The sequence below is a fragment of the Henckelia pumila genome, chromosome 4 (genome assembly GCF_033568475.1).
Source record: "Henckelia pumila isolate YLH828 chromosome 4, ASM3356847v2, whole genome shotgun sequence".
Lineage (NCBI taxonomy): Eukaryota > Viridiplantae > Streptophyta > Magnoliopsida > Lamiales > Gesneriaceae > Henckelia > Henckelia pumila.
In genome coordinates, this window is record NC_133123.1 from 226051338 (window position 1) to 226062575 (window position 11238).

An 11238-nucleotide genomic window follows, 5' to 3' on the forward strand; every position below is an offset into this window, starting at 1 on the left:
GCCAAGCCAGAGTTATTTGTGATGATCAAAGAAGCACATAAGTCTGATCCGAGCACTCAGATTTCGGTAGAGAAATTCAGATCTGGGCATCAGTTTGAATTTCAGGTTAGGGATAATGTTTTGTTTGTGAATAGCCGTATTGTTGTGCCTGATATTTCTGATTTGAGACAGTGTATTCTTTGAGAGGCACATTGTAGTTGGTTAATTATTCATCCTGGAGGTCGGAAGATGTACAACGATCTGAAGAATAAATTCTGGTGGAAGAAGATGAAGAGCAATATTGCGAGATTTGTATCCCGATGTTTGAACTGTCAGTAGGTGAAAGCAGAGAGGAAGCAATCGGGTGGTCTGTTGCACAGTTTAGATGTTCCTGAATGGAAGTGGGATCACATTTCGATGGATTTCGTCACGAAGCTACCGCGATCTGTTCGAGGATGCGATGATATTTGGGTAGTGATCGACAGATTGACGAAGTCTGCTTGCTTTATTCCGTACAGGATGACGTATCACCATGATCAGATGGTTGAGTTGTATGTTAGAAACATTGTGAGATTGCATGGTGTGCCGAAGTTGATCGTTTCAGACCGAGATCCTAGATTCACTTTGCAGTTTTGGCACAGTCTTCTAGAGGCACTTGGTACTCGATTGCATCTGAGTACAGCATATCATCCTCAGACCGACGGACAGTCAGAGCGGATAATCCAGACTTTAGAGGATATTCTTCGAGCAGTAGTGCTAGACTCTGGTGCTAGTTGGCAGGATTTTTTTGCCTATTGTCGAGTTTTCGTACAACAACAGTTATCAAGTGAGTATCCTTATGGCTCCTTTTGAGGCTTTGTATGGTAAGAAGTGCCGATCTCCTTTGTTTTGGAAAGATGTGTCCGATTCACCTGATTTTGGACCGGATATGCTTCGAGATATGGCAGAGCAAGTAAAGATCATTCAGACGAGAATGAATTCAGCTCATGATAGACAGGCAAAGTATGCAAATATCAGACGTAGACCTCTGAGTTTCGATCAGGGAGACCGAGTATTCTTGAAGATTTCTCCTTTCAGAGGCCCTGTTAAATTTGGAAAGAGAGGAAAGTTATCTCCGAGATTCATCGGACCATATGAGATTCTCGAAAAGTTAGGAGATCTTGCCTACAGACTTTCACTTCCTCCATCTTTATTTGGTATTCATGACATTTTTCACGTCTCTATGTTGCGTAAATATCATCTAGATCCTTCTCATATTATTCAGCCTGATGAGGCCGAGCTTGACGAGACTCTGAGCTACATTGAGTGACCGATTCAGGTCCTTGACCGAAAGGAAAAGCAGCTCAGAACCAAGTCGATTTATTTGGTGAAAGTTCGGTGGAGCCATCACAGAGTCGAGGAAGCGACTTGGGAGACAGAATCTAACACGAGACAGCGGTTTCTAGAGTTATTCGGATGACGTGAGTTCTTCTTACTGTCTTAGGTTCTTTATTCTATCTTATGTGATTGATTCTTATTGATTTCGAGAACGAAATATCTTCTTAGAGGGGGAGAATTGTAACGCCTCAAATTTATATTAATTGAGTTATTTGAGATAATCGAAGATTATAGAATTCAATAGCCGATTTTATTTTTATCAGGGTCTATTTTGCAATTTTTGGAAATTTCAGGGACTAAAATGCAAATAAGGGATTTGTTATAATATCTTAGCTCCTTTGACTAGTCTTCATTCTCCTCCATCTCCTCCAACGCGCCTTCCCTCCATTTTTGTGCTTCAAACTTTTCTTCAAGTTTTTCTTCTTCGGTTTCCGGTCGATCCGTCTTGTAGAATTTTAATCCAAAGTCAGTTTAGAGATCCCGGAAGCGAGAGCTTCTTTCTATTGTAAGTTTTTCTCCGATAAGTCATATTTCTATTTTTGGATGTTGTTAGAATCGATTGAGTTTCGGTTATGATGTTCTTGAGATAGTTCTTATCGTTTATTCTCAGTCGGATTTGAAAAAGAGCGTCGTTCGGAATTGTTATGATTTTCGGAAGCTTATTTCGAAAATGGGGATTTTGATATTTGTTGGATTGGAATTGTTTTTGTTGTTTTGGTATTGGTTTGAGTTGTTTGCAATGTTATACTGCTGTATGTGTTTTCGGTTTGATCAGATTATAACTGTTATGCCACCGGTTTGAGTTTTGGAATTTTGATTCGTTTGAATTATTGAACCGATGACAGTTGGGCTTGATTGTCGTTTTTTATCTTCTTTTGCCTTCGTACAGATTCGTTTGAAGTTGGTTGAGCCCAGAGTTAGCAGTAATCGATCGTCGAAGAGTTAGAAGAAGAGCGGTAAAGAGTTTTACCTTGAGCGTTTGTTTTAGTGGTTGTATGGATTTTGATATAACCTCTTTTTGTAGTGTATCCAGAGTTGGAGCTATTTGAACGAGAAAGGTACAAGCAGTCATCGTTTAAGCGGGATAGAACACTCAAGACAGATGGTTCTTGAGCTTTCCTAAAATCACATACTTGCATCAATAATTTTTCTAGAATGGGGAACTTGTATTTTGTGATTGAATTCTTTTTATTAGTTGAATTATGATTTAATGCCTTGTGTTTACTATATGCATTCATCTCGAGCCTAAATCTTTGATTTCAGCGAGCTGTACGGCCCTTTTTGTTTAGACGTTTTGGGGGCTATATTATGAGTGGCCTGGGTTGTAGAAGTTCACCTAGTGTCAGCATACTCCTTGTAGTCGCACCGAAGTCTAAAGGATGGAGATACGTGATACCACCTCGATCGGGAGAGTCGGTGAGTTGTTACGTGATCTCATCTTCGGGATCCCAAAAGAACAGTAGAAATTCCTTGATTATTAGAGTTGATATCCCGGTTTTAAAGACATGCATTTAATTCGTATTAACATTGAATATGTTGTCTGTATTTCATGTTATTGAGATATTACTTGTTACTGCATGTTATGTTACTTTTACTGGAAATATCATTCTCACAGGAGTTATCCGGCTGTTGTTTTATTTTGTATGTGTACTTGGCAACATGTGGGACAGGATCGAGTCAGAGGAGACTTGGTTAGCATGGAGATCAAGGAATAGAAGTGGGACTCGGTTTAGATGTCGAACAATATGTCAATCTAGTTTATATTTTTGAAGCATGTTTAGAACTCGAACTTGTTTGATGTTTGTTTATATTCGAGTATTGAGGTTTGTATGCGGTTGTTGCATGTATTTTGTATCTCATTATGTATTGAATGGATTTATGAAGTTGAAGTTTGGTGAGTTTATTTCTGGAGAATCAGGTTCAGAGCTTTGTTTTTTTTTTCAGAACTGGGTCTGCATTAGCGCACCCCCTTTTGAGCAAAACAAAAAGGTTGCGGTTTTGGCCGCGCTCGAGCGGTAGTTTTCTACCGCCTGAGCGCGGCACTATTTTAAAAAAAAAAATTCCCTTTCCTTGCTTGAATTATTTTGAGCATTGGTTTATTCGATGTTTGATTTTATTACTCGAGTTTAGATGTTTAGAACCGAGGTCTCACAAAAGTCGTGAGAGATGTTTACTTATTGTTGAACAGTGATTTTAAATTATTATTAAGAGATGTTTTGTTTGTACCAAATTTGGTGAAAAACATTTTTTCCATTTCTATGCTTGATAAAGATGGATATTCTTGTTCATTTGGCAAAGGTGTTTGCAATATTTACAAGAGTGAATGTTTAATTGGTAAAGACAAATTGGAAAACGATCTCTATAATTTAAAATTAAAAGATATTCCATTGAATAATGTCCAAGCAATATCAACAACACACAAGAGAAAATAAGATACTCTGAATCCGGCATACTTATGGCTTGCTCGATTAGGTCATATTTCCCTATGAAGGATGAACAAGCTAGTGGGAGAAGACATGTTTCATATGTCTGATACTAATTCTCTTACTATTTGTGAACTGAAACGATACTAACTCTACTTTAAAAAATAATTAAATAAAATGCGAATTTTTCAGAAAATTTTATTAAAATTTCCGCATAACCTATTTGTTTAAGTGAAAATCCGCCTGTCTCAGACAGCAAACAAAAGAAAATGAAATAAATAAACAACCGACGACACAAGTAAACTAAGCCGAGAAAAGAACGAGAACCCAAGGAAGAGATTCAACATAACAAATATCCAAAAGGTTTAAGAAATCTAGTGTTTACATGCCCAAAACAATGCTAACTAAACATTTCATATACATTTGACAAATAAGCAAAATAAATGCTTCATAACATATAAAATTCTATTAACTATGCGGAAGACGAGCAACGGTCGGAGGGATGTGTCGTGCCCGCATCACTGTCCACTCTATAGTCCTGCCTCTCGATCTCAATGAAATACTCCTCACCTGAAAACAATAAGTGTAGTAAGTCTAAAAAACTCAGCAAGAAAATGGGGGGAATAAAGAGTACAACATAAATACATACATAAGAAGATTAAAAATAGCTTGATAATAAAAATACTTTGTGTCCCTAACTTAAATGAATGATTTCTAAATGAAAGGAGCGAACATGAATGAAACATATGCATGGCTAAGTCGAACATAAATAACTGAATAACTGAACTGAAACATAGTCATAAATATTTGAACTGTAACTATGAACTTAGTTCCTTGAATTGTGACTCTGTGATTTCGATCATGATCATGGCTGCAGTGCACTATGCCGCAAGGAAGTCAGGATAACACTCAACTCGTCTTGCCCATACTTGGTAAGGAAAGCCAGGATTTCTCCTAACTCGTCCAAACCCATACTTTGTAAGGAAAGTCAGGATTTCTCCCAACTCGTCCAAACCCATAAATTTGGTAAGGTAAGTCAGAACGTCTCCCAACTCGTCCAAACCCATACTTTCTATAGTCACAGTCATCTCACTTTGTTCATAAAAATATTTTTCTTTTGTTCTTGAATATGGGACTTAGCATGCATATGTTAATATGATGTACATGTAAATGTTGATCGATAATCATGCATATGACTCACAAAAGAATGATCGGGATGGTGATTTAGGAACTAAACCAAAGGATGGAAGATTTAACCCATAATTTGCACTTACGACTAATTTAAGCGGTTAGCCCGTAAAATTTATAACTTGCTCGTTTCTTAACCAAAAAGGATTCCGCTTGAAACCACGACTCCACGACACTTACAAATAAGTAGGAAAGTCATCCTCGGAATTTATTTCCTAAGCGATCATTTTTCAAAAGGACGATTTCCGGGCAGCAGCCCCTTTGTGTTCAACAAAATTCTGCACCTTAACATTTAAAAATCTAAAACTCGCCCCAAACTTAACCGAATTGATTCCCGCTTGGACCAACATATTTCCAACATCCTAGACTAATTCCAGACCCGAGACCTTGGCCAAAACCCGAGTTTAACCCCTGTTTAAAAAATCAATTTCTGGACAGCAGTCCCTTAGCTTCAAAAATCTGCACATACCTTATTTTCAAACTCAACCAAAACACATAGGTGTTTGTCTACAAACTCCAGCCTCTATCCTAGCATCAAACCAACATTTGAACTCACCCAAAACCCCCTTAAAACTCCCATAATCCAGCTCAAACCTAGCTCAACCAAGCAACTAAAATCGAGCCCCAAAAATCTAGAAAATCCAAAGTTCCTCCAAACCAATTCACCATCTATCTTCAACCTATCCTAATGCTACCATGTGAACTACATATCACCCATAGTAGCTCCTAAATCGCCATCCAAATCAACGCAAACAATAACATCAAATTTTCGTAAATTTCTTGCTAAGAAAACTGGACAGTTTCGAAAAGTCAAGCACCATTGCATTACCCATTCAAATGCTTTAAATCAATCATTACTCAACATATAAACATGATTAGATCAGTTTCCCAAACAATAACCAACCAAAAAGCTTCATACCGTGATTTGAAGAAATTACAGGGCACGCATTCATGCTTATAAAAAAAATGAAATGCACAAAACTTATCACCAATAAAAAACACACATAAATAATATACAAGGTGAGCAATGAAACCATAATCTTGCCTAAGTTAAAAGAAAATCGAAGAACCAGAGCTCGCTTGAGCTCGCCGAATCCAGGCTGGAACGAGCTGGAACAGGGCTCGAATGAAAGGGAAACGACTCGCTTAGCTAGCTGGGGTGAAGCTTCGCCGGAGAAGAATAAGAAGATGGAGGAGCTGCGGCCGTGCTTCAAGTATGAGAAGAGGCCGATGGATTCTCATGGAGAGCAGGGGAGAAATCGGGCGATCCCATTGAGTGTGTGTGCGTGAGTTGAGTGAGGATTAGGGTGTAATTTGGGGCTAGGGTTAGATTTAATTTCAAGTGCAAAAGTACTCTCAAAATAGCAATTTAAGGCCATAAATTAAATTGCACTAAATAAAACACAAGCTAAAAATTTAGAAATTAAAATACAACACTTTAAATATTTCGAAGTCACGGCAACGAGTAAAATATTTAAATATCAAACAGAGCGATTTAAAATAATTTAAGCAAACTAGGCAAACGTTTAAAAGCAATTTAAATAAATACACAAGCGAAAATAAAAAATCTTTAAAATGATTTGAACAATTAAAAAAGATTTAAATAAATAATCTAGACATTTAAAATAATTTAAAATAACTAACTGCTAAACTAAAGCTATTTAAAATAAATCAGTTGGACACTTGAAAATATTTAAACAAAAAAACTATACAGTTAAAATAATTTAAATGAATAAACTAAACAATTAAAATCATTTAAATATGCAAGCTTAAACCTTTAAAATATTAAAACAATTAAATTGCATAATAAAAATCATTTTGATAAATAAACTTAAACAATTAAAAACATTAATTAAATAGTTAGTACAATAAAATCATTGAATAAATAATTAAAATATTTTATTAGCACATAATTCAAATAAAGAATTTAAATCAATTAAACCTAAAAATAATAATCCCAATATTTATTAAATTTAATGCATGCGATTTAGTATATTAGATTTTAGGTGCTACAATGTGAACTCTGTCTAAAAGGAAAAATGACCAAAATTTCCTTTAAGGAGCATACGGAGCGAGCCAAAGGACTGTTGGATTTGATCCATACAGATGTGTGCGGTACACTTAGCATCACCACTAAGCATGGACATTCTTACTTCATCACCTTTACCGATGATTTCTTAAGGTATGTGTATGTGTATTTGATGAAATACAAATCTGAAGCTTTTGAAAGGTTCAAAGAATTCAGAAATGAAGTAGAGAAACAATTGGGACGAAGCATCAAGACACATCGATCGGATCGAGGTGGTGAGTAATTGAGTGCTGAATTCCAAGAGTATCTTAGGGAGAATGGGATTCTCTGGCAGTGGACTCCGCCTGCTACACCTCAGTTGAATGGTGTTTCAGAACATCGTAACCGGACATTGATGGACATGGTTCTTTCTATGATGGGGTTCACGGAGTTGCCGCCATCCTTTTGGGGATATGCTCTTGAAACAGCGGCACTGTTGTTGAACAATGTCCATTCAAAGGCAATTGATAAGACACCATATGAGATATGGATGGAAAGCCTCCTAAGTATTCTTATCTTAGAATATGGGTTTGCCCTGCTTATGTGAAGCAGACAGTGGGAGATAAATTGGATGATCGATCTATTTTATGCTACTTTGTGGGATACCCAAGGAATTCGATTGGATATTATTTCTATCATCCCAAAGAAACAAAGGTGTTTGTTTCTAGGAATGCAACCTTCTTGGAGAAGGAATTTCTATTGTATAGAAAATGGGAGATGATAGAACTCAGAGAGGATCAAGAAACACCCATGATTGTAGAGCCCATAACCAAACAGCCAAGAGAGGAGATACAAGCTCCTAGGAGATCCGAGAGGGTCTCGAGACCACCTTGAGGTATGGTCTACTTCTTGAAGAATGCCATGATGAGCCTGACCATGGATGTGATCCAAGGACCTTCAAGGAAGCGTTATCTGATGCCGATTCATCCAAGTGGCTTGAAGCTATGGAATCTGAGATGAATTCCATGCATTTGAACGAAGTGTGGAATCTTGTAGATCCACCTGAGGGAATTGTTCCTATAGGGTGTAAATGGATTTACAAGAGGAAACTTGCGACGGATGGGAAGGTGGTGATCTTTTGGTAGCGCTTAGTCGTGTCGCACCTAAATTAACCCAACTCAGATTAACTAAATAAACATGTAGTAGCTCAACACCATACATTAATCGGTCGACATGTTTTTGCGCACCGACTAAAGAAGTTAAATAAGAATAAAATTCCAATAAATACGAAAAACCCTAACGTTTGAAAACAACAAAAAAAATTTCCATAATAATATTCATGTATATTATTGTGGAATTTTAGGTAGCGATATGTTTTAGTGACAAACTTGTACCATTATACTTTATATACCAACCAATACTCCTGGAAGAATTGGGCTGGGTTAATAACGATCGATTCAAAAGAGAATAAAAAATCAAGACTCAAAGCGATCGAGTTGGTTATATTAATAGTCGACACCATACATTAATCGATCGACACATTTTTGCGCACCGACTAAAGAATTTAAATAAGAATAAATTTCCAATAAATACAAAAAATCCTAACGTTTGAAAACAACAAAATAAATTTCCGTAATAATATTCATGTATATTATTGTGAAATTTTAGGTAGCGATATGTTTTAGTGACAAACTTGTACCATTATACTTTATATACCAACCAATACTCCTGGAAGAATTGAGCTTCGTTAATAACGATCGATTCAAAAGAAAATAAAATCTCAATACTCAAAGCAGTGAAGTTGGTATTATTAACAGTCAACACCATACATTAATCGGTCGTTAACTGAAGAATTGCTTTCTAAGATGTAAATATATGATAAAATCGTTGATCTTCCGCTGAATGAGTGACAAAAAAATCAACGTTTTCTGGCATACTCCCCAACTGAAGGTATTCTTTTTTACTTTTTTCCGTCCACGTCGGGGAATGACTAGAGGCGGCAGCACCAATCTTTCCTCCTGCACTGTCCATTCACCTGGTACCAGATAAACAGGATCCGTATATACTTCTAACCAATAACGTGTGGTGTAATAATCTGTACAAAAATCATAAACAGAAATATTTGCGTTGTAGCAAGCAGCAATGGCATGTGAACATGGAATCCTGTCAATGTCGAATTTACGACATGTGCACGCTTTACTCTATAAATCAACTAACTCGTTGCTTGTGCTATCGTGCACGCAATACTTCCCCTCAATTGCTTCAATGACTTCATATTTTCTAGAAACGATGAAATTCTCACAAACGATCGACTCGATCGCTGGTGTGAGATGTGTAGTTGATGCAACCGCTTCTTGACGATATTTATTTCTCCAGGTTGATGTGATTCTTTGCAGTGCTTCCAATAATTCAATTATTTGAAGCTCCCTCTCCTCACGCAACCTATCATTTATTGATTCCACTCCATTCGTGGTCATGATGGAGTAACGGTTTCCGGTTTTTTTCGCTCTAGACCACCTTTTGGGAGAAGTGTGATCTTCCAAATATTTAGCAACCTCTGGAAATCTCTCCCTCAATTCTGTATACAAGGAATCAAAATCACTTTCCTTGTATGCTTTTTCCACCCGAATGAATAGCTCGGCAGCTCCCTTTTTTTTTGTTTCTCTTGCCTTTGATGTTTTGTGACATGTGCCACATACAAAACACATGATGTGCACATTTGTATAAAGATGCAACTGCATTTATGATGCCCTAGTGTCTATCTGATATTATCACGAATTCGTCATCGTCCTCTACTATGATTTTCAATCTGCTTAGAAACCAAGACCATGACTCAGAGCTTTCCTTATCGACAACACCCCATGCAATAGGAAATTGGTGGTGATTTCCATCTTGTGCGGTTGCTAAAAGCAAGAAACCGTCATATTTTTCTTTCAAGAATGTACCATGTAAGGATATCATCATGGCTCATAAAAATTATCAGAATCAGATGTTGTCACTAGGTGTTGACAACATCCTACACAACATGCAGCGGAAATATTAAAACGTGAATAGTAACAACAAACCAACAGTAAAAATACTCAAGAGTAAATATGCACAAGTACTAAAGTAATAAAGGTTGCACATAAAACATATTTAGGTGTTGTCACAAGGTGTTGACAAAATCTTCAATAACACCTTGATTAACATGCATCAGAATTTTTGAAAGCATGAATAAAATAGATAAGCAACCAAACAAATCAGACTCAAATATTTAAGCAAAAGTATAAAATACTCTTGCAGCGCCTCAGGGCAAAACTTTCACTAGAAAATAAATCAAAGAGTTTTACAAAACCCAAACTAGTGAACATTTTAAAAATCAATTTTCTCAAAAACAAGTGATAAAATAAAGAATAAAACAGATAAACCAACTCCTAAAATTCTACTGAAGGTATACAAGAAAATCAAAAGAATAGAGTTGGCCCTTAGATGCCAAAATACGAGAGCAACATTCTTCAATATTCAATGCTCTCAAACTCTTCACGGAATCTACAGAAAACAACGACCAGAGCTACTACGATCCTTAAGCTTTTCTATGGTTCTCAAGATCTTCTATGCGTATGCTGAAGTCTCTCACAATGTACGCTCAAAGCACTCTTGGTCGTATCACTCTCTTTTTTATTTTGTACGCTTAAATCTCTCTTCTACGGCTTGAGATCTTTCTTTTCTGCGCTCTCTCTCGTTTCTCTTCAAGCCGCTGAATCTCTACGCTCTTCTTCTATTTAAGCGTGTCAAACTTATCTCCAAAAAGGCTTGATCTTGTTTCCTTAATTCAAACTTGAATCTACAATGATAAGGAAACAAAGATAATTTAGGAGATAGAGATATATTATGATAAGTTCATAATATCTCCTACAAAATAATTAACACAATCAACCATAGTTTAAATCGAGGAATATTATATTATCTCAATTCAAATCAAAACAATTCCTAGTTTAAAATATATCAAGCATATAGATAGAAAACACAATATTAACTATCAATTCTAGAAAGGCAAAACACATTATTATAATCTTTCAAAATATGGAAAGATATCAAGGAATAATTAATTCCTTTCAATCTCCCCCTTTTTGCCTTTCTGGACAAAACATCTAAAAGCATTTCAGCAACTCCCCCTGAATATTAATTCTCATAACTCCCCTGAGTTCAAACTTCTCAAATCAGTTCTCCCCCTGAATTTGATCTTTCAATTCCGAGTGTTGTCAACAATGTTGGCAACATCTG

At 36.4% G+C, this 11238-nt stretch overlaps 1 protein-coding gene across 1 annotated transcript; it reads right to left on the bottom strand.

Annotated features, from left to right (window-relative positions):
* Window positions 1–9176: 9176 nt before the first annotated feature.
* On the bottom strand, window positions 9177–9716 carry LOC140862833 (uncharacterized). The gene has a single exon (XM_073265875.1). The coding sequence runs from the start codon at window positions 9714–9716 to the stop codon at window positions 9177–9179; it is 540 nt and encodes a 179-aa protein (XP_073121976.1).
* Window positions 9717–11238: the final 1522 nt, after the last annotated feature.